The 23,691-nt window shown below is 39.0% G+C and overlaps 1 protein-coding gene across 4 annotated transcripts; it reads left to right on the top strand.

The window, feature by feature from the left end:
• Nucleotides 1-7,999: 7,999 nt before the first annotated feature.
• Nucleotides 8,000-14,628, top strand: LOC112201549 (disease resistance-like protein DSC1). 4 transcript variants are annotated; one of them, XM_040506579.1, is made up of 7 exons: nucleotides 8,000-8,313; nucleotides 9,832-9,938; nucleotides 10,053-10,545; nucleotides 10,638-11,751; nucleotides 11,905-12,219; nucleotides 12,306-14,003; nucleotides 14,087-14,628. In XM_040506579.1, the coding sequence occupies exons 3-6, from the start codon at nucleotides 10,061-10,063 to the stop codon at nucleotides 13,971-13,973; spliced, it is 3,582 nt and encodes a 1,193-aa protein (XP_040362513.1). In that variant the 5' UTR covers nucleotides 8,000-8,313; nucleotides 9,832-9,938; nucleotides 10,053-10,060; the 3' UTR covers nucleotides 13,974-14,003; nucleotides 14,087-14,628. The 4 variants fall into 4 exon arrangements, with proteins under 4 accessions (XP_040362513.1, XP_024198216.1, XP_040362514.1 ...); XM_024342448.2 differs by having other exon boundaries at nucleotides 9,277-9,938; XM_040506580.1 differs by lacking the exon at nucleotides 9,832-9,938.
• Nucleotides 14,629-23,691: the final 9,063 nt, after the last annotated feature.

Below are 23,691 nucleotides of genomic sequence, written 5' to 3'. Positions count from 1 at the left end.
GCGGGTGCAGTTTCCAACAAGTCTCTCTAACATGGCCAATATATTTGCAATAAGAACACTGAGGATGAGGGCGGTGGGCAAAAGCTGGTAGAGGTCCTTGTTGATGAAGTGGGACCGAAGGCTGCTGCTGGAGTAAAGGTGTTGGTGCTTGAATGGCTAGGCTAGAAACTTCAACTTGTGCATGTTTGAGACTGTACTGCTGAAATTCATCCTTACGAATATATGTAAAATCTGTGGTCAAGTTAGGAGGGTCTGGCATTCTAAGCAACTCTCCCTTGGCACTATTATGTTTTGCATCAAGTCCTCTCAAGAATGCATGAACCCGCTCAAGTTCCTTCTCTTTCTGGTACCATGCAATATCCTCCTGATTCTTAATCTTGCAAGGATGCTTCTGATCAATTTCAGCCCACACATTCTTCAGCTTGGTAAAAAACACTGACACTGGTTGCCCATGCTGTTGCATTCCTGCAGCTTTGCACATCAGTTCATGAACCTGTATAAAATCAGACTCATTTGTATAGAGATCTCCCAGTGTCTTCCATATTGCCTCAGCGGTTTCACACTCCTCCACCATCTGTAGCACATCCTCAGTCATGGCTCTAAATAGAATTGACATTACAAACCCATCATCGTCTTCCCACTTAGCATAGGCTTCCACATCATCTTCACTAGGAGCCTTGATTGTTCCAGTCACATGCCCCATCTTGTGTACCCCACGGAGATAAACAGACATAATCTTCTTCCATGTTCGGAAATTGGTACCGGTAAGTTTGGTACCCCCAAAAGATTCACCTTCTAAGCTTTTTACAGAAACTTCAACCTTCTGGACCTCACTGGTCTTAGAATTGGAACTCTGATCTTCTTTCATTTCTCCCATTGAAATAAGCAACAACAATGCAGACAAATCTCAAAGTGTAGGCAGCGGAAATAAGACAAACAGAAGGCTCCAAAAAATAATAGTAACAGATTTTTTTTGTTTTTTTGGAACCTGTTAGAATTTACCAAGTTGACCGAGTCGAGATGAGTTGACTCACTAATCGAGTTGGGGCGAGTTGACGAGTTGACTCACTGAGGTGCAGACCCGGTCTGATAGAGCGACGGAGAACGCCGACAATCTGGACGACGATGGCTGAAGAACGATGTTGGGTGGACTGCAACTGGACTGGGCTGCGACGAATTGGACTGAGAAGAGTGACGGCGGTCCCTGAAGACGAAGCCGATCGAAGATGAGCGCCAGCGATCTTGAATTGAAGATGAAGCCGATCTGGACGGGGATGAAGCCGATCTGGAAGGGAGACGGAGCCCGCGATCTGAACAGAGGGAGGCGGTCTGAATAGAGGGAGCCGGCGATCTGGACGACAGGACCAGGCTTGGGGTAGCGCCGGTGTGGCCGGGTGGACGAAGCGGACCTGGTTTGGATTGATCGGGAAACAGCACCAGGTCAGTCTCTAAGGAGACGAAGACCAGTATTTGATGTAGACCGGAAAAAAAAGGCAAAACAAAACCCAAACAAAGGGGTTTAGTTATGTATAAATGTCTCGAATTAAAAAGAGAACTGACGAGACAAAGTCCTTTCGAATCTTTGCTCTGATACCAAGTCAAATATAAGGAGATTGAGAGAATGAATTGTCAGATGTTCTATTCATCTCACAGTGGAGGTATATAAAGAAGATTACAAGAGTACAATAGATAAGTATTAACTACGAAATAATTACAATATATTCTATTCTTAACGTTAAGCTATGACTCACGTTAACACAAAGTACAATAAGTTCCAATAACTTCCATTCAAGGAGAGTTAAACAATTGAGATTTCTTGGAGACTTTTCTTTTCTCCCAAATTGAAATCTTGTATAATTAATCTACAAAATCAAAATTTGAAATGTTCTAGGTGACAGGCTAAATTGATAAAAATAAATTATCATATATGATTTCTTGTCAAAGTAAGAGGTTAAAACAGTAATTTTCATTTTAGCTGAGTTAAAATGGAATTTGACCTTGGTAAAAGATGATAGAGTTGACCAAAGAGAGAGAAGAAAAATTTAACTTGGATGGAATTGAGAGAAAAGAATCCAGATTCCACATCCAATTACAAAACCCTGCGCCTAGTCACAGCAGTGATCAATCTTTTCTAACTAGTAATACGAGAAAGCCAAAGACTCTAGCTAGTAATACATTAATGTATGATAGAACTTTTGTGGTTATGTGAGATTCTTGAACCGCTAAAAAATATAGACACAAGTTCAAAATTTTTTTTTCTTTGGTCTGTCAGTGAGTGTCAGGTTCTAAAGACGGAAAAAAGAAGAAAAGAATAGAAGTCCAACTTCTATTCCTACCTTGACTCCCAAGCCTAGAGACCTTCCCTTCTCTTCTTTCCATCATTCACCGATCAAACCATGGAACTCGTGGAACTCGGACTATTGGATTGAGTCGGCGCGACCCGGAATTTCGAGCCCTAGCGCTGCGGAAGAGGGAGGCGGAGGAGTTTGGGGATCAATTGAACTATTGAAGGCGGCGGAGAATAGGCTAGGGCGTTGGATTTGAAGAGAGAGATGGATGTGGATTCTGCTCTGGAGGGTGAGAGGAAGATGAGGATGCATTGTATGCTGCAATGGTGTTTCGAAATGCGAGAGATAATGTTAGAAGGGTTGCTGAAGAAGATTTGGGTTTGAAGAGGCACGGTGGGGTTAGTCAAGAGGTTCCTTGGTTGAGGCAGAGTACGTGGTGCTCCTAAGCTGAAGGAACACCATCTCTGTAGTTAAGACTTAAGAAGAAAGCTTCTTGAGCTAGCTATAACATGAACTTATTGTTCTTTAATCTTTTGTGGTGTGGATATTGAGTCAGTTTGTGAATCATAAAACTATGAGGGTTTTTATATACGGTGTATATAAAATTTGGAATTTGATTTGGGAATTCATCTTGTTATTTGGTTATTTGATAGTTTACATGTATATAACTTGGCATAATGCATAACGTTGGTGGTTTTTCAACAATTAAGAGAATAGATTTATGGTAAGATTAACAACAAAGTGTTTTAGGCTCTGATATTGTGATACATTATACATAATGAGACAAGTGAAAGATTTCTGTGATTACATGATACTCAGATGATATGATACCCGAGCTAATGTAATATATAGTCTCCTTCTCAAAAGGTTAGCTCAAGTTCTTTTAGATCTTATTGATTGCAGAAATTTATGTGTGGGGATTGGGAGAAGGGCTAAATTGTTGTGGCTATAATTTTGGGTAATTTGGAGGGAAAGGAACATAAGGATCTTTGAAGACTGTGATCTGCTTGCAGTCTGAGCTTGAGTTGAGCCCCCTTTGGCGTAATTTGTTTTGTGAGCTGTCATAATCTTGGTTGTATCAGACAATAGCCACTTCCATTAACAGGTAACAAAGATATATATTTGTCATTTCAAGGATTTGCTTAGTTTCTCTAAGATAACAAATACCCTGTGGCCCAGATCGATGTCATTCCTGTTATGCATGAAATTGTGTACGCTTAATAGGCTGGCAACATACTTTCTTTAACTTAGTTTCACTGTCTGCTTGATACTTTTCAAATATTGTTCTTTGTAAAATTGTCACTGTATCTTTGTACTTGGATGGTGCCTGGCGGCCTGGTTTCCATGTCTCCTTCCCTTCTATTCTTTTCTTCTCGTCAGTATTTATGGGCCGGCATCATTCACAGGTATTGAAGAGCCTCAATTTTTCACTTCTCAATGTGATTTTGCAACGAAGTAGGAGGGCTGTAAAGTAAGATGATGGCAATTCGAAGACAGAATCTGAGAAAGTAAGATCAGTGCCTCTCATCATCATGTTAAGAGTTCCCCTAAAGTCCCAAACCCCAACATCTAATCCAGGATGATCGAGTAAAGATCATGATTATGAAATGTGAAGCATCCATTTGCGCCTTTATTTGATCTTTTCTAAGTTGTTGCAATTAGACTTGATTTCAGGTGTTTCTGGGTGTTTGAATGTTGCGCACCAAAGCTTGGGCCCTGAATGCATACCAAAGCTTCATCTAAATGGAGTACTTATTCTGCTACTTGAGATTTGAAGCTGCCCTGCCCAACTCATGAAGTCATATAATGTTACCTCTGCTTTACACACTAGCAGTACATCAATCATTCTTCCACTCACCCTCTGAAGCTTGTGACATTGTGTTTCTGTTCTGATAAACTGATAATTGCAATCAAAAGTTGGGTAGCTCTGGGTTGATCAAATATATGAACAATATGCATATATTCCAATGCATTATGTATGAAGCTACGTACTCAACTAGTATAAGCTTAAAGGCAGACGAAAAGAGTACAGGCTAGAATTACTTGGCTAATTCTGTTACCTTAGACAAATGGAATAAAGTGGTGTCCATGCATTGTGTCACATTAAATTATAAGGTCGGGAGTTTTGCCTTGTTAGTGCATGAAAAATTACTACTGAAATCTTAAGACTGAGCAGATGTCATGAATAGGGTTTTCGGATTCTAGGTTTCAAAGTAATTTGGTTTCAATTTTCAAAGCTATACAATGGTCATGAATAGGGTTTTTGAGGGATGTTACATAAGGGATACTAGGAATGCTCGGAATCAAATCCTTTTTTAACTGTTTTCTCATCAAGTTATGTAGTCCGAACATTTTGGTTCACGAATTATGATAATCAAACCGGATTTCAGGACAAAAATGTAGATCCAACACTGGTCACTCTTGAGTAAATTATTAATTACTTGAATCAAGTTGAAGATCTCTTCCTTAATTTTCCACTTGAGCAAGGTAGCTAGTCTATTGTCCAATTGAATATGAATGATGCTAAATTTATTGTCCAATTACCTTATCCGGATAAGACTACTAAGGTCTAACCTTATTTGATTTTATTAACTCTAACCGGATAAGTCTAGAGTTAACCACATATATAGGGACAAATTCAATTACCGGATAGGTTTCAATCTTTTGCCCATAAATGCATAAAGCTTAGAGTTTAAGTAACCAAGCAAGCAAACGAATCCTATCTTTGGGTGATTTTAGCTCACTACGTATACTCTCACATGCACACATGGTGTACTTTCATGCTTTCTTTTGCCTAAAGGTAATCAGTCACTTACTGAAAACTTCATGTCATGGCAAACACATTAACTCAAATTGATTAGGTCTAAGTAAATGCATTCAACTTTTGATTTATCATGTAAAGGTGACAACATGAATTTCATCAAATCATAAACAAAACATCAATTACAAGCAAAGTTGCCTAGGGCTTTCAACTCTAGCCCCAACAAGTTCACTACTTACTCATAGCTAAATAAACAAGCTTCAACATACTATAATACATCAAGTAATTAAAGAGAGACAAAGAGTGAGATGTGACTATTGATGGTAGTGGAAGTGGCGGGGGAGATGGGTCTCCCATGTTATGGTGTGATGTTGTGGTGGTTGTCTCCTGCTCCGTGATCCTCAATATCCTTAATGGTGTAGAGATTTTTAATACTTGAGTAGCTAGTGATTGTTTGTACTATTGAGCTAGTGATGCTAGGGAGCTGGACGTCCAACTTTAAGTGAAGGAAGCCCAAGGCGAGTTTATCAGTTTCATCTTACAAGGGAGTAGACAACAAACAGTCATACTTCCATCTACTCTCAAGAAGGAAGGATCAAGGAATTCCTGCCTCACTCAAGAAGAAATGAGCGGGTCTCCAAGGCCAAGTTTCCAATCTTATTCAAGGAGGTCGAAGGAAGAGCATCACCAAGGCTATACCTTCAGTCACAAGAGGTGGATGACCAAGACCAGACACAAGACCATCGAGGTTGTACCTTCAGTAGTTTAGTCACGAGAGGTGGACGATCAAGACTATGCACAAGACCACCAAGACCATACCTTTAGTCATATGAGGTAGATGACCAAGGCCACACATATAGTCAAACTAATCAAAGGAAAAGATAGGCCCACTTCAAGAATACAACCCACTACTTTACAATTGGATTTCAATGAATCTCTCATTGACTCGTTGATGCCGAAATTGGCATCTACAACTATTGAGATTAAATATGATTGATGCACATGATCTTCTGTAAGGAAGTATGAACTATGAACCACTTGTAAGTTGTGACACTCTCATCCGATATGATTGGTTTGGCCGACCATCCAGTCAAGTCTCTCTATCTGTGTGTTAATTAAAAACAAATCGTTTCTGAGTTTTTGCATAGAAGAGTGATTATTTTGGCATGATTATTATTATTATATTCTTGGTTTTTTTTTCTTTTGGAAAAGGGTTAAGTTTGTTAAATTAGTGATGATAGAAATAGCTCAAGAGGGTATCCCAATGGGGAGCATACAAAGACCAGATCCGACTTGACTCAAGAGCTAAGAAAGGACAAACTAGATGGTGTACTATATCAACAAGTTGTCCTTGTACAATAAAATACTACTCTGAAACACTAATAGAGATACTAGAAAAAACTGAAAGTACTTAAATCCTCAACCTCCTCATGATAATCGATCACCAACAATAGAACTGTCACAACCTTGAGATTCATATACCAAACCATCAAAATCTGGAATCGGGGTATGTAAGAAATTGACAAACTAACCAAAACTAGACTCGTTCCAGCCTAAAGCACACTGCTCGCCAAGGCACGCAATTGTGGTATTCACAGCATGATTGTAATGCAACTCTTTGTAGAATGTAGCAATCATCAATCGACCTCATCCGAAATAGAGATAATAACAAACATGAGCAAAATTTCAATCAAGATATCTCCTGGGTCCCAAATCTAACCCCTTGGAGAAACCAAACCTAACAAAAGGGCCCTGTTTTGACCCTAAAAGCATACACCAACCACCGTTGGGAACCCAGGCAATGCGTCGGGCAACCTTTTGGATCTCCACCTTCGACAGCAGCAAATCTGCCTTGCCATTGCTGACCCACTGAAGCCGAGATCCGATCAGCCATCAAACTAGAAGTCAACTACCGCCCAACACCACAGCAATTGACACCAACAGTAGCAATAACCTTCCCTAAAACCTCCATCAAATATTAGCCTATTTCTACGAGAGACATGATAGCCGCGAAGCCGTCCACGATGGGGTTGAGGCACAAATCGAAGCAGACTAGTTAGCGCCGCCAACCAAATTGAAATCCATTAATTCTCACATCGAGGATGAAGATCAAAAGCAAAGATAAATTCACAGATGGATATCAATGAACGAACACTAAAACTCTAAAAGTGTGAAGGCTGCTGGGAAGGAGGCATGTGTCATTGTTGCTAAGATAGAGGCGTGTGAAGTTGCTGCTAGGATGGAGGACACAAAGTCACCTAGGTTTAGTCGTTCATATTATTTATCGACTTATTCTTAGTTGTGATCTATAGGACACACGTGAAAAAAAAATTGGGTAAATTTGTGTTAAAAAGCATGCAAGACGAATACATAGTATGATGTACTTGTGAGTTGTGACACTTTCACCAAATAGCCACCTCCAGCTGCTAAATGGCATTTGCCAACTCTTTCTAATTCTCTCTTACACTTCAAAATCCAAAATTTCCATCTCCCCCATTTTCATTTATCAAAACCGAACCTCTCTTCTCTTTGCAAAGCCCTAATCTCCTTTGAAACTTGTTTAAACATATCTGTGTTAATCATAATGACCAAAGTACATAGTCGACCAGCTATTTACACGGTACTTTTTAAAATAAGTTCCAAGAACTTCCAAACATGGAGTGTTAAACACTTGAGACTTTTTTGAGACTTTTCTTTTCTCACAAATTGAAATCGTGTACAATTAATCTACAAAATCAAAATATGAAGGACCACATATGTTCTAGGTGACGGACTAAATTGATACAAAATATATTATTATATATGATTTCTTGTCAAAGTAAGAGGTTAAAACAGTAATCTCAATTTTAGCTGAGTTAAAATGTAATTTGACCTTGGTAAAAGATTATTAGTTGACCAAAGAGAGAGAAGAAAAATTTAACTCGGATGGAATTGAGAGAAAAGAATCCAGATTCCACACCCAATTACAAAACCCTGCGCCTAGTCACAGCAGTGATCAATCTTTTCTAACTAGTAATACGAGAAAGCCAAAGACTCTAAACTTTGGAAGCACTCAAACCCGACTTGCCCGGAAAGTGTTCGACATAATGCCTCAGACAAGAAATGAGCTTTTTTTTTTTCCAACTCAAATTTCGAGGTAAAGAGAATGAGAATGAGAATGGGGTGGCTTTGAAATTGAGGAGCGTAATGTAGGAGTTGAAAAGAAAGTGGGCTCTGCCGGGTTGCATGTGCTGGAATTTTCTTGGCAATGTGAAGGCAGACAAGGTAAGGATGTTCCTCTACCTCTATCTGCATGATTACAAAAGCATTTAGAGGTAGTAATTAATTGTTTTGGAAAAAGTTTCTAGAAGCAGGAATGTTTGTTGTTTGTGAAGAGATTATGTTGATCTTGAATATAAGCATAATATGAGCACAGAGCATAAAAGATCCTCAAGGATTAGTTTTATTGCATCCAACTCATTTGAGTTTTGGGGAAAACCGCCAATATTCAGCTAGTTAATGATGATTTTTTTCTTTTTCTTTCTTTTTCTTTTGAACAATTGATGATGATTCTAAAACTGTGAGTTTGAAGGGGTTTGTAAATGTAAAGTAGACACTATGCAAGTATGCATATAGGTTAGTAGTGAAGTAGACCAAGTCACCAAACTAGGCAAATTGTCTTCATTCCCTTTACTATTATTCAGTGTGCAAGGTTGCTCTACCTTTAGGTATGCAGATATTGGGATAAATTTTGTTTATTTTTCGTTAGTTATTTGATTATTGGAAACAAGCAAAATAGCAAATATAGAATGCCTAGTTCTCAAAATAAACTTAGTCTGCAAAATGTATTAGTGACTTGTGGATTGGGTTAAGACATTTATTAAGCAGTAAGAAACTGCACATGGATTAGTAAGTAAGGAAGTTTTGGTGTCATATACTGCTACCTAGCTTTGGCTAGAATACAATCATCAATTATGAATGCACTTATATCATTAGCTAGATAGAAACACCAACCAAATATTGACTGCGGTTAGAGAACTAGAAATAGTTTATACAGTACAGAGTTACAGACACTGAAGCAATTAGCTTTAGCAACATTATGGTATAGTACTTATACATTAGAAATGATCGATTCTGTAATGGGATAGAACAACAGAAAACACATTATGGCATCATCCATCATATCATCTCTACAGTCCTGTTAAACATTCACAGCACGCTCCATTTTCCTTTTTCTTTTTTTATTAGGTGAAAGCTAACTGGAAGGAGGAAATCAAGCCACAGTACTTTAGTCAATATTGGTGACTTGCATGATTGAAAGATATTTCGCCAAAAGTGCTGGGAAATTTTCCTTTCTGCTTTTTACCTCTGCATACTTTCCTCGAATATATGTGCACAGTATGGTTTTTTATTAGTCTAGTTTGATTCTGATGAATAATCTAAGTTTGTTCAGAGTAGATGAAGAAAGTTGATGAGGCAAGATCAAAATATAAGCTAGCTGAAAACACATGTGACTTGTTTGATTGAAAATCCAGTTGAGATTGTTTTCAGACTTGCATTATCTTGATTCTTTTCAGCCTTGCTAAGTTTGAACTTAGCGTCACTTCATACAGCATGCTTCCTTTTGAACAGTCGGTGAAAGCAGTAATGGTGGCCTCTTTATCGTCCACTTTTTGAATGATTGAAAGATATTTCACCGAAAGTGCTGGGAAATTTTCTTTGTGCTTTTTACTTCTGACTACTTTCCCGGAAAATGTATGCATAGTTTCTTATTTAGTGTTCTTTCATTCTGGGGAAAAATAGAATTTTATTCAAAATAGATGAACTAAGTTGCTGAGGGCAGAAAGAGAGCTGAAAAAACTGATTGGGAAGTGTCTATTGATATATATACTCATCCACGTGCTAAACAGGTTAGTAAAACTGCTAAGAACACTAGTCTTGCTGTGCAATTACTTATCTGTTTTGCGTTCTGAATCTTTATATTCATAGGAAAGGTTTGCTTCTTTTGACTTGTTGATCTTCAGGCTAGAATATGGCTGCTGCTTCTTCTTGCTCTGATATTATCCCTCAAGAGAAGCATGATGTATTTCTTAGTTTCAGAGGAGAGGACACCCGGAATACTTTTACCAGCCATCTTTATGAGGCTTTACGTCAGAAAAAAATCCAAACTTACATAGATGACAAACTGGAGAGAGGAGATGAAATCTCACCGGCCCTTCTCAAAGCAATCAGCGAATCGAAGCTTTCGGTTATCATTTTCTCCAAAAACTATGCTTCTTCTACATGGTGCTTGGATGAACTTGTGCACATACTCCAATGCAGAGGTGAACAGATTGTTATACCCATCTTCTACGGCATAGATCCATCAGTTGTACGCAAACAATCGGGGATTTATGCAGATGCATTTGTTCAACATGAGGAACGTTTCAAGGGCACGAAGGAGGGCAAGGTGCTGGCATGGAGAGGTGCTTTGAAAACAGCAGCGGATATATCTGGATTTGATTCCCAAACAATTAGGTAACTGATGGATCCGTTTGTGACTTCTAATATGGCTATGACTGTTACTGCATCAATTACTAACTACTTTGTCTTTCATATGTATATGGCAGGCCCGAGTCTGATTTAGTTAAGGTTGTGGTCAATGACATTTTGGAGAAATTGAATCGCAAATTGCAAATCGCACGGGGTTTAAAGGGCCTGGTTGGAATGGAAAAACACATTCAACAAGTTGAATTGTTATTATGTCTCAACTCACTGGATGTCCAGATTGTAGGTATTTGGGGTATGGGTGGTATCGGTAAGACCACCATTGCTGAGGTTGTATTTGATCGACTCTCTTCTCAATTCGAAGCTTGCTGCTTTATTGCAAATGTCAGGGAATCAGAGGCGAAACATGGGCTAAATGATTTGTGGAATCAGATTCTTCGTACACTACTGAAGGAAGAAAATCTATGTATGGCCACTCCATCTATTATATCAACTTTTGCACGAGAGAGGCTTCGCCGTACGAAGTCCCTCATTGTTCTTGATGATGTGAGTGAGCTTTCCCAATTAGAACCTTTAGCTGGAGGTGATTGCAATCTGTTTGGCCCTGGAAGTAGAATCCTTGTAACAACCAGAAATAAACGCATATTTAGGAATGGTGCTGATGATGATAAGATATATGAAGTTAAGGAATTAGAGGTTGATGAAGCTCTTGAGCTCTTTCATTTGATAGCTTTTAGAAATAAGTCTCCCCCAGGTGATTATACAACTTTTGCAAAAGAGGTGGTAGATTATGCTCGAGGCAATCCATTGGCTCTTAAAATCTTGGCTTCCGTATTCTCTAATTGCAGGAGCAAAGAAGACTGGGAAAGTGAGTTGGATAAAGTGAAAAAATTTCCCAACCAAAATATCCAGAATGTATTGAGGTTGAGTTATAATGGATTACATCAAAATGAGAAGGATATATTTCTCGACATCGCATGTTACTATAAAGGAGAGTGTATAGCTGATGCAATAAGAATGTTAGATGCCTCTGGCTTCTGTGCGAATGCAGGAATAAGACTTCTCATCGATATGTCTCTCATATCAATAAAGGGTCATTTTCCAAGAGTAGAGATGCATGATTTGATACAAGAAATGGGTCAGACAATTGTTCTCGATGAATGCATTAAAGACCCCGGACAACGCAGTAGATTGTGGACTGCTAAGGATGTCGGTTATGTACTAAAACATAAGAGGGTAAGAACCACAAATGCAGTCACCTTTATGAAAAAAATAACAGCAACACAATTTCTTTGAACAAGTTGGATGCATGCCGATAGATATTGTTTTGAGTAGATTAATTTTTGTTCTCTACCGTATGCTCATTTATATTTTGTTCTTGATTTTCAGGGAACTCAAGCAATTGAATGCTTAGGCATGTCCATGGATCCCATTACAGATCTTGACATAAATCCTTCAGCTTTCAAAAAGATGCATAATCTAAGATTACTTAAGTTACAGTTTGAGCGTCACTCTTACTCGAAGTCATGGGTCAACAAAGTTCACCTTCCTCAGGGTCTCAAGTGTCTTCCTCAAGCCCTTAGAATCCTGCACTGGGATGGCTACCCTTTGAATTCTCTGCCATCAAAGTTTTGTCCAGACAATCTTGTTGTGCTTCATATGCAAGGCAGCCGACTTGAGCGACTTTGGGATAAAGGCCTGAAGGTTTGCTTAATTTAATTCTCGTACGTGTATGAAAAATGGTGTGGAAAAGATAACTCTGGCCATTAACTGTCTTTGATTTGTTACAGATCAGTCTTGGGAGCTTAAAAGAGATCGATCTTCGTCTGTCCAAGCACCTGGCTGAGGTTCCAGATCTCTCAGAGAGTCCAAATCTCGAGAGAATTGATCTTGAAGGTTGTACAAGTTTGGTTCAACTTCCTTTGTCTTTTCAGCATCTCGCCAAGCTTACTCGTCTCCATCTGGATGACTGCTCCAATCTCAAAATTCTCCCAGAGATGCCAGGCAATCTGAAAGTCTTACGATTGGATCGGACTGCAATAGAAGAATTGCCTTCATCAATTTGGTGTCACGAGAAGCTTTATGAATTGAATCTTGGAACATGTAAAGAGCTTAAGAATATTCCAAGCAGCACTCGTAGGCTGAATTCGCTCCTATATCTTCGTCTAAATAGCTGCCTCTCTCTTGAGGAGCTACCTTCTCGGCTGAGGGTACTGGACTTGAGAAATTGCAAGAGTCTTGGGTCTTTGCCTGTCGAGCTACCTTCTGGGCTGATAGAACTGAACTTGACAAATTGCAAGAGTCTTGGGTCTTTGCCTGTCGAGCTCCCTTCTAGGCTGAGGTTCCTGAGCTTGGGGTATTGCAAGAGTCTTGGGTCTTTGCCTGTCGAGCTCCCTTCTGGGCTGGAATACCTGGGCTTGGAGTATTGTGAGAGTCTTGGGTCTTTGCCCGTCGAGCTCCCTTCTGGGCTGATGTCACTGGACTTGAGAAATTGCAAGAGTCTGGGGTCTTTACCGAAGCTGCCATGGCTTCTAAAGGAGTTGGATGCACACGGCTGCACGTCACTAGAGACAGTCTCAAGTTCGATGAGGACTGCACCCATACAAGGTCGGGATCAATATGTCCAGTATTGGGAAAACATCTGGCCTGGGAATGAGGAACTTGTATTTATAAATTGCGTGAAATTGGATCAGAGGGCACGGAGCAATATAATGGCTGACGCACAGCTTACAGTTATGCGATTTGCGTCACGTCGTCACAAGAAATGGAATGGGACTAAAATTGTTTGTCCGGGAAATGAAATTCCAAAGTGGGTGAGGTATCAAAGTGAGGGATGTTCGATAAATATCAAGCTTCCTCCTCATTGGTTTCGTCAAGGCTTCCTCGGTTACGCTCTATGCATTGTGGTTGCATTCAACAACTATACGCCACCACCCGATTTCAAGTATCCCTACTTTTGTTGTGGAGCCCATCACAAAACAAACAATGGTCACAAAGAGCGCTGCGACTGCGACCTCGATATAAGCCTACCAGATGATATGATTCTCAATTCAGATCATGTGTTCCTGTGGTGTTTCTGCCCTTATTTTGTTCGATTTGGAATTACAATCAATCGCGAGGATTCCGAGGCCTCTTTTGACTTCATGTTGTACCAACATACCGACCGGAGCCGCATTGGTAAAAACAAGGAGCCCATCGACCCCTCCACTGTGAGGGTGAAAAGGTGTGGAGTCTCCTTGCTGTATGCCCAAGATCTTGAAAAATTACTTGGAGGCATTGATGAAGATGTAGTTATGGAACCAAAACAAGTAGTTGAAGAAGAAGATTTCATCATCAAAACCAAGAGAGGACGGGACGAGTCTGAACTCAGTGGAAGTGGAACTACTGCAAGCTTCAAAGAAGAAGATAACGACCAACTACCTCCCCAGAGTAGTAAAAGGAAAATCAACATCATGTGAAATATTCACGTTCATATGCCACTTTATGAGGTATATATGTACTCTCACGCTCACATTCATAGCTTTCTTTTACATTTTATGGCTCTGCTTAAGCAACCTGGCTTTTGTTGTAGGTGAAGCATCTGGAAATTCAATTTCGTGCCCCAACTTGATTTGTTTCTTTTTCTAGCTCTTTTGTGAATTAAGTAATAATTTCTTAGTTAATCACGAGAAAAGAAATGCATATAGCAACAGTACTAGAAGAATCTGGGAATGCAGATTTTAGAATCTGACAGTGGCTGTTGCTTACATATGCCACTGAATGTTTTGATCTTTCATGCATGGAAGCCGTAGAAGGCAGGTCCATTGAACTTCTAGATCTATTGGTAGAGGACTCCAGCACTCTACATGAAGTTTTGCGATCGATTCATGTAGGTCTTTTTTGTGTGCAACAAAAACCACAAGATAGGCCAAGTATGCCAGCTGCTGTTCTAATATTGAGTTGTGAAGGTGCATCGCCTCAACCTCAGAAGCCTGGTTTTTTCAGTGAAAGGAATCTGACAGAACCTGAAGATTCTACAGATGAGGCTACAGAATGTTCAGCTAATGAACTCACTATTACACGAGTGGGGGCTCGATGAATGTTGATATCATGTTGAGTATTCTCTGCCCTTTATCCCCTTGCTTTCCTCTGATATGAGTTGGGGTTCATTTGAATGATGAGTTACACAAACTTTTGATATCACTTTAGGCCTACTTAATTATCTTCTCATTGGTACCAATTTGAGTCTGAACTAACCACTGGGTTGAACCAGCCAACTCTTAGTAAATGACTTGGTGTAAAACTGTAATTGGATGCCTAACCAGCCATTTCAATTGAAACTTCCACTGCTACTCTTATATCCCAAAAGCTACACATACTGCAACACATTTTCAACAACTTATTTATGTGGATAGTTGAAAGCCGAACCACATTAATGTTGGAAAGCAGAGCAAAATTAGCATCTTGTATAGCTGTCAACATTTGACACTTTCACTCTGTATCATCACATTGATTCAATATTATTAGACATTAATAGGGCTAGAATAGCTTTCTTTTTTGTATCCTAGAATCAAGCTGTATTATTGTATATATGTGCTACAGATCAATAGAGCAATTATCTCTCCAGCAAATCTGTCTTTATTGTTTTACATGGTATCAAAGCAGGACTCACGATCCTGACTCTTCTCTAGCCTTCCTAGCAACAAATTCACAAAAGCCATAATCACCATGGCTGGTGATAATGTCCCATTACCACCACCCAATTCCAGCAAGTCAAATAATCCAACATATGATATCTCAAATCCATTCTTCACTCACCATTCAGATCATCCTGGATTGATCTTAGTCTCCAAACCATTGAATGGAGATAATTACACAGGTTGGAAGAGGGCTATGACAATGGCTCTCAATTCTAAAAACAAGCTCGGTTTTGTGAATGGTTCAATCAAAGTTCCATCACCCGAAGCTGACCCAGAAGGATATGCGACATGGTCAAGATGCAATGACATGGTCCATTCATGGATCGTTAACACAGTCAGTTCTGAAATTGCTGACAGTATCATCTACTATCCTACAGCTCATGAGTTATGGGAAGATCTAAGTGAGCATTTTTCAAAAGGCAATGCACCTCACATATTTGAAATTCAGCGAGACATCGCTTCACTCAGGCAAGAACAACAATCAGTTTTTGCATACTACACGAAACTGAAAAGTTTATCGGATGAATTGGCATCCTATTCAAAAGCATCACAAGACGCACAGGCAGATCAACAAAAGCTCATGCAATTATTGATGGGATTAAATGAGACTTACAGTGCAACCCGTGGTAAAATCCTCTTGATGAATTCCCTTCCAAGTGTCAAACAAGCATATTTTGCAGTTGCACAAGAAGAAAAATAACGTTTCGTTGCAGCGGCGGAGTCCAATTCAAGCACCGTCGCCATGGCTGTCTGGAGTGGCGGCCGGCGGAACCAGATCGGCAGCAGAGGCGGTCTTGGTGACTGACCAAATCTTCAGACCGGTCCGGATGTCGAACGCCGCTTCACCGTGCGTTTTGGTTCAGGTCGAGGAAAGGGAAGGCCGCACTGTACCTATTGTGGTGATCCAGGACATTGGGTCTAAACATGTTTTCACCTAATTGATTTTCCTCCAGGTCATCCCAAAGCAAAGCAAGGATCGGGAAATTTCCCCAAGAAGCACACTGCCACACCAATCGCGCCCTCTATCGCTCTCTCTTCTTCTGCTAACCAGGTTCATGCGACAGGCATCGTAGAAGAGGAGAATGGATCAACAATTACTTTATCTGAGGCCCAATTCAAACAGTTTTTAGCTGCTCTCCAACAAGCCCAAAAGCCCAATCCAAATACTGACTCGAGTTCTAAGGCAAATGCAGTAACGCAGCCAGATTTGTCTAGAGTCGCTTCCCGCAATTAGATAACTGATAGCGGGGAGACAGATCATATTACTTCGTGCTATAAATTATTGAATAAAAATAAAAATTGTGCATTACCATCTGTTTTGCTACCTAGTGGAGAAAAAGTGCATATTGAAGCCACAACAAAATGGGGTTATGGAGCGCAAGCATCCCCATATTATCCAGGTGGCTCGTGCTTTAAAATTTCAGGCTCATCTTCCTCCACAATTTTGGGGGGAGTGTGTTCTCACAACCGTCCACATAATCAATCTGTTGCCCTCACCAATCCTTTCTTACAAAACTCCTTTTGAGCTTCTTTACTCAAAACCACCTTCTTTTTCTCATCTTCGGGTTTTTGGATGCTTTGCTTTCGCCACAAATGTGCACCCTACTCATAAATTTGACACCCAAGAAATTCCTTCCATTTTCATTGGTTACCCGGTGGGCCAAAAAGCGTTCAAACTGTTTAACTTATCGACTAAAAAGGTTTTTACCAGTCGAGATGTTAGATTTCATGAAGATGTGTTTCCTTATGCCTCCACTCAGCCCACTCTTCCTTCTGCCCAGTTGGCCCATGACCCTGGCCCAATTCCACTTCTCACTAATTCCATAGACACCGATCTTGACTCCCTGGTCCCTTCCATGTGTCCTTCTTCTTCCCAACCTTCCCGTCCTGCCATAGACGCCGATCTTGGCGCTTCCTCTTTACCACCTCCGCCTCCGCCTCCGCCTCCTCCTCCTCCGGTCCTGCCCACAGAGCCCCTTCGTCAGTATTCCCGGCGACCCAAGCCGCCTGCCCCACCTCCCCTTGTCCCACCTCATTCGTCCTTCTCTACCCCTGTTCCTACCCTCCTGTCGTCCCTGGAGCCAGGATGGTCCCCATCCCCACAATATTCTCCGTCTCCTCGTCCCTCACCTCCACCCGAAGCTATTTCTGACTCGCCTCCTCCCGGCCCACCACCGCTTCGTCGCTCCACTACGCCGCCTGCTCAGTTCACCGATATCGACTTCTCTAAGCCTCAATCCAATGCTTGCACTTACCAATCGCCCTCCTTCCCACCAGGTCCTTCTAAAGGTACGCGGTATCCATTGGAAAATTATGTCTCTTATCATTGTTACACTCCTGCCTACTCCTCTTTTGTTGCTCAGCTCAGTGTCGTCCATGAACCGACCTCTTATTCTGAGGCTGCTACTATTCCGGAATGGAGGGATGCCATGAGATCCGAATTGGAGGCCTTGCAGGCCAACGGTACCTGGACCCTTACCACGTTACCCCCTGGGAAGATCCCTATTGGTTGTAGGTGCGTTTACAAGGTCAAGCACAAGTCTGATGGTTCGATTGAACGATACAAGGCCAGGTTGGTGGCCAAAGGCTTCACGCAATTAGCAGGTATTGACTATCAGGACACCTTCTCTCCTACTGCTAAAATTGTTACAGTTTGTTGTCTCCTTGCCTTCACTGCGTCTAGTGGTTGGTCCCTTTCTTAACTCGATGTCAACAATGCCTTTCTCCTTGGCAACCTGGATGAAAAAATTTATACGTCTCCATCACCTGGGCTCCGGAGATAGGGGAGGAGCATTTGGTTTGTCAGTTGCATAAATCCTTGTACGGTCTGAAACAGGCTTCAAGGCAGTGGTATTCTAGATTTTCAGAAGTTATTCGGTCTACTGGCTTTGTGCAATCTAGAGCAGACTACTCTCTTTTTACCAGGAGGCAAGGCAAGTCTTTTACAGTCTTATTGATATATGGTGATGATATATTAATTACTGGCAATGATCTTGTGAGTATAGCTGATGTCAAGAAATTTTTGCATAAAACATTCCGTTTGAAAGATCTTGGCAGTTTAAAGTATTTTCTTGGCATTGAGGTGTCAGCATCTAAGAAAGGGATATTTATTTGTCAGCGCAAGTATGCGTTAGAAATTATAAAAGATGCAGGATTATTAGGTGCTGCTCCTATTGACACACCCATGGAACGTGGATTAAAGTTGTTAGATAAGACTGAGTTACTCAAAGATCCAGAGAAGTATAGGCGTTTGGTTGGAAGATTGATTTATCTCACAGTGTCAAGACCAGATATTACATATCTTGTTCATATATTAAGCAGGTTTATGCATCAGCCTCGAAAAGCTCATTGGGAGACAGCTTTGCGAGTGGTACGCTACCTCAAGTCAGCTCCTGGTCAAGGCTTGTTCTTTTCCTCAAATAGTGATCTTCGACTACAAGCTTTTTGTGACTCAGATTGCGTAGGATGTCCACTTACAAGAAGGTCTACTACAGGGTATTGTGTGTTCCTAGGGCCTTCTTTAATTTCATGGAAGTCAAAACGTCAGAAAACAGTCTCTCTTTCTTCAGCTGAAGCAGAGTATTGTGCTATTACAGGAGCTTGCTGTGAATTAACTTGGCTATGTTATTTGCTTCAAGACTTGGGGATTTTACACCAGGAAACGACATTGCTTTATTGTGACAACAAGGCTGCTTTACATATAGCAGCAAATCCAGTGTTTCATGAACGCACAAGGCATATAGAAATGGATTGTCACTATATCAGGGATAAGATTCAAGATGGTTCAGTGGAGACACGATTTGTGAGTTCTGGAAATCAACTGGCTGATGTTCTAACTAAAGCTCTTGGCAAGGAGGACTTCGAGCTTATGATTTGCAAGTTGGGTGTGCAGGATATCCACTCTCCAACTTGAGGGGGAATGTTGGAAAGTAGAGCAAAATTAGCATCTTGTATAGCTGTCAACATTTAACACATTCACTCTGTATCATCACATTGATTCTATATTATTAGACATTAATAGGGCTAGAATAGCTTTCTTTTTTGTATCCTAGAATCAAGCTATATTATTGTATATATGTGCTACAGATCAATAGAGCAATTATCTCTCCAGCAAATCTGTCTTTGTTGTTTTACAATTTAACATTGGAAAGAGATATGTCACGATCAATAGGTAATTGGCAAGCAAAGTAACATAAAACATACAATTGAAGTGAAAATTTTTGGTAATATAATAGTAGTGGAATTCAATTACTTTTATCCTATTCCCACTTTAGTCTTTCAATTCGGTATTGTAATCCTTCATCTTTTACTAATGTGTTTTCGTCTTACTCCATTGGACTTTTGTTATATTTAGATATTAAATGGTACTTCCAAGATATCGAATGAGTCATAGTTGAGTGATCATTTATAAAATTTTGAAAAGTCTAAATTAGAATAATTAGGAGAAATAATTAAAACGAGACAAAATACTCATTCGGTGACTAAAGTAATTAACAGAGTAATATTTGAATGAACAAAGTGATATATTTGAAAATTAAGTGATCAAAATATCGAATGAGTTATAGTTGAGTGACCATTTATAAAATTATCTCTTATTGAAATGAATTACCCAAAATATCACCAACTACCCCTGCATGAGCATAATTTGCTGGGCGTACCCTCAAAGTTTGACACGAAATCCCATGAATTGCCATATGTATGCTCTCTATGAATACACGTGGCATGTACTACTCATCCATTCGTCCAAGTCATGCAGATAAGCCTGGTCAGCGGCACAAGAGATCAAAACTGAAGAGTCAATATCAGAAAGTTTTGATCGGTTATGCAGTTGATGCAGTTATTATTGCTGCTCCCAAATTGAAACCCATATTAATTTCCTTTGGTTTCTTCCCATGCCACTCAATCGACACATAGAATTGTATGAGCTATGTTACATTTTCTTTGAAGTCGGCCAACCGTACTTATCACAACAGCGTACGATATCAAATGACTAACTTCGTTGGATGAACTGGGAGGACACATTTTCTTCTGCACAATACCATGAAAACTGGCCATGGTAAATATTCTAGGCAAACATGACGGCGGACAAACTTCTTCAAACTATTATTAAATATAATTGCCTCCGAGTTGGTACTTTCCCAGTTGTCTTCATCCATGCATGATATCATGTAATGTTACTTAACGCATGGATGATCTAAATTAATTTTAAGCATTTTCCATCTTAAAATTATAATATTTTCACATGAGGGACGTGTTATATATGACATGTCCACAATTGTTTTTCACCAATACAAGTCACATGAACTATTTGGAGTTTTGTCTCAATGAATTTTATTTGAATGTAATTTTGACGATGCTGCACTATCTATGCGGTGTAGTACCAGAGAACAAAATTGATCCATAAACAAGTGATCGAAAGTCGATCGACCTCGATCAGTCAATGCAGTTCCGCGATCAGCCGATCACCACACTCTGCAACCAACAAATTCAAATCATCTTAATTTCCTTTCGCTTGTTCCCACTTCATATATATATATATATATATATATATATATATATATATATATATATATATATATATATGTGAACTCTTACATTTTCTTAGAAGTCGGCTAAACTTACGAGTATGGAACTAACTTCATTGGATGTACCGGGAGGTCACTTTTTCTTGCAACAAGTCAAACTATGGCAACCCCCAATTACTTGTCTTACATTCTTTAAAGTCAATCTCAACCATTATGGGGTCTAAAACATCCATCTCATTTTCCAACTTAACCGCACGAGAAATTGCCAATCCTGAATGTGATGGAATTCGCATGCAAATTTCTATATACCACCAAATTCAAAACACTGACTTACTTTGTCACATGTGGTGTAAAACCTTTGGTCCCTTTTTGAAAAAAAATATCCGATGGGAGGTTGATCAAAGTGGACCAGTGAGGTCTGATATCTGGTCGACGAGTAGATATGGAGATATAAGTTTTTTTTTTTTTTTTTTTTTTTTTTTGTGGACAACTAGATTTGAGATATTAGTAGTTTGACTAAGATTGTTTACTTTCTCAAGAAAGATATGCATATCACGTGATAGTCACATGTGAGGTAGGATACAAATCATACAAGCTAGCGTTTGGTGTATGCGTGATATTATTCGTATACATGCAGTTAGACCAAATCAAGTTTGTTGGATAAGAACTATACTCGATCCGAATTTGCCTTTCTGGGATTTAACTGGACACAAAAGAGGAGAATAAATCTCTTGTCCAAGTGGTTGCTTCACATGATTTGTTTAGTGTAAATTACATAGTTTGAAAATTTTTTAGGAAAAGAGTTCATACTCAACAATCTCAATCGACTTTTATCGGTCTTGCACTTTACCCGGTAACAAAATTTTGTTACACTTAACCATTAGAATTAGTCATTGAAGTGGCGGAGCCAGAATTTCTTATTAAGTGGGGCACAAAATTAGAATTTAAATATATACCAAAATTTAAATAAAAAATAATAAAGTAAAATAAAATTAAGGTAATATTAATATTTTTCTCTAAATTACATATTTTATTAATAAACTTTATAGCTTTAGATATTAGATAATCTATACTATTATTAAGAGAAGAGGCTTTGTTAGCCAAAATTAAAAAATTTGACAGAAATGACCCTGAAATATTAAAAAAATTTGAGAATTAATTAAATCAAAAGGGCAATTATGACAATTGCAAATTATATTTTTATTAAAAAAAATAAACAAAAAAAATGCCACAACCCACGTTTGTCTCCCACTAACTTCTCTCTACAATAACGATTTTAATCCATTATCTTTTTATCTTTTTGAAAAAAAAATTATAAAAAAACACTTGCACATGCAGAGCATGTGTGGAGGAAAACTAGTTTTTCATTAAGGAAACATAATTTATTTTTAACTTTTAAAACTATAAGGAAAAATTGAATTATTGTTCTCAAAAGGAAAAAAAAAATTGAAAAAAATAACATTTCCACCATCCATGACTCGAACCTGTGACCAATTACAAAACCAAGGCACACCTTACCACTACACCAAATTGGCTAGTGCTAATATTAGCATACTCTAGAATATTTAACCAAGTTTTCATGTACATAAATTGAAAAAAAATATAAAAGTCAGTGGGGCACGGGACCCACTGGGTCCCCATGTGGCTCCGCCCCTGACAGTCATTCAGTTGCACTTAGTCATTACAATTTTTATTTTATTTTTTGGCTAGAGATGATTGCGTACAGTGCGACATTTTTGATGTATCACCGAATTTTATATTAGTATCTCCAACAACAACAAAATTACCATAAATAATAGATGGAACACTAATCAGTAAAGACAAGGGGAAGATACCTCCTTCCCATCTTTTACAAGAATACAATATTACTGCCCGCCATACATTTTCTTTTCTATACGGATGAAACTCTGGTTCTTTTATTTCATTTTGTTTTATGCTGTGTAGAAAAATATTCTGGTGAGGCTTTTTTTTTTGCTTCAAGATTCCCAGGTTATTCCAATGCATGCTTTGCCGTTTTCCTAGAATATTGTAGATTCTATATAGCCGCACAGCTATGGTACTTGCCATATTCTCACCTGTGCACCCAACTTTGAATGTTTAATGTTCTCTATTGGTTAGATGTAGACTTGCTAATTAGCAATAGCAACTCGATATCTTCCATCGCCTGGTAAAACACTTCACTATATTTAATTTTCATGTTGGACTTATGTTTATGAAATTAAATATACAAGAAATGAGAAATGCTTATGAAATGAAGTGTTTATTAAACACGTTCAATTGCTAGTGCATTTCTGGTTACACGTTTAACTGTGTTATGAGGTGTAGGTGGTGATAATCACCACGAAGTATATATATATGCACTAGCGCCCTTGGTAGGTACTCCAAGACCCACCAATACTAATGCAAAATCTGAATTGGTTGTTTTGTTGGTCCTTAATTATCTAAGATAAAATGTGCATCATTTAAACTGTACATGAAGACAATGACAAGATATTATACAAAATTGAAAAAATAATCAGATTAATCAATTGTCAAACAATCTCGAATTTAGGTAAAGAGGCTTAGCGAATGAATTATTCTCATCATTGAACTATATGGTACAAGATAAACATAAACCAAAACTAACAATGATAAACTCTGACATGCCTTGAATTTATCATAAAATACACAAAACATCAAACCCAAAATTTTGATTCTGAAACAAGTCGCCGAAATGATATAATGTATATACTAGTTCATCTTCATTTCCCAACATTTAGGAATTGCTGTCATAAAAAAAAATAAAAAATTTAGGAATTGGTATTCAATTATCTGTTTTCTTTTTCTCGATGATAAATTATTTGTTTTCTTTGCAAATGACCTTTATTCTCTTTCTCTATAGTCTAATGTTTTCTGCCCAAGTAAATTATTGGCAAGAACAATTATTTAATATTAAAAAATTGACCTCCTTTCAACTTGGCAGAACACAGAGA

The sequence above is a fragment of the Rosa chinensis genome, chromosome 5, assembly GCF_002994745.2.
Source record: "Rosa chinensis cultivar Old Blush chromosome 5, RchiOBHm-V2, whole genome shotgun sequence".
NCBI lineage: Eukaryota > Viridiplantae > Streptophyta > Magnoliopsida > Rosales > Rosaceae > Rosa > Rosa chinensis.
Note: the sequence above shows the minus strand (reverse complement) of the source record. Positions and strands in the feature narration are given on the sequence as shown.

What these genes read in the sequence shown, in the direction of transcription:
- LOC112201549 (XM_040506580.1), top strand. Translation starts at nt 10,061, where the DNA reads ATGGCTGCTGCTTCTTCTTGCTCTGATATTATCCCTCAAGAGAAGCAT. An exon ending in TTTGATTCCCAAACAATTAG is followed by an intron (nt 10,546 to 10,637) that starts GTAACTGATGGA and finishes TGTATATGGCAG; the next exon opens with GCCCGAGTCTGATTTAGTTA. An exon ending in ATGTACTAAAACATAAGAGG is followed by an intron (nt 11,752 to 11,904) that starts GTAAGAACCACA and finishes CTTGATTTTCAG; the next exon opens with GGAACTCAAGCAATTGAATG.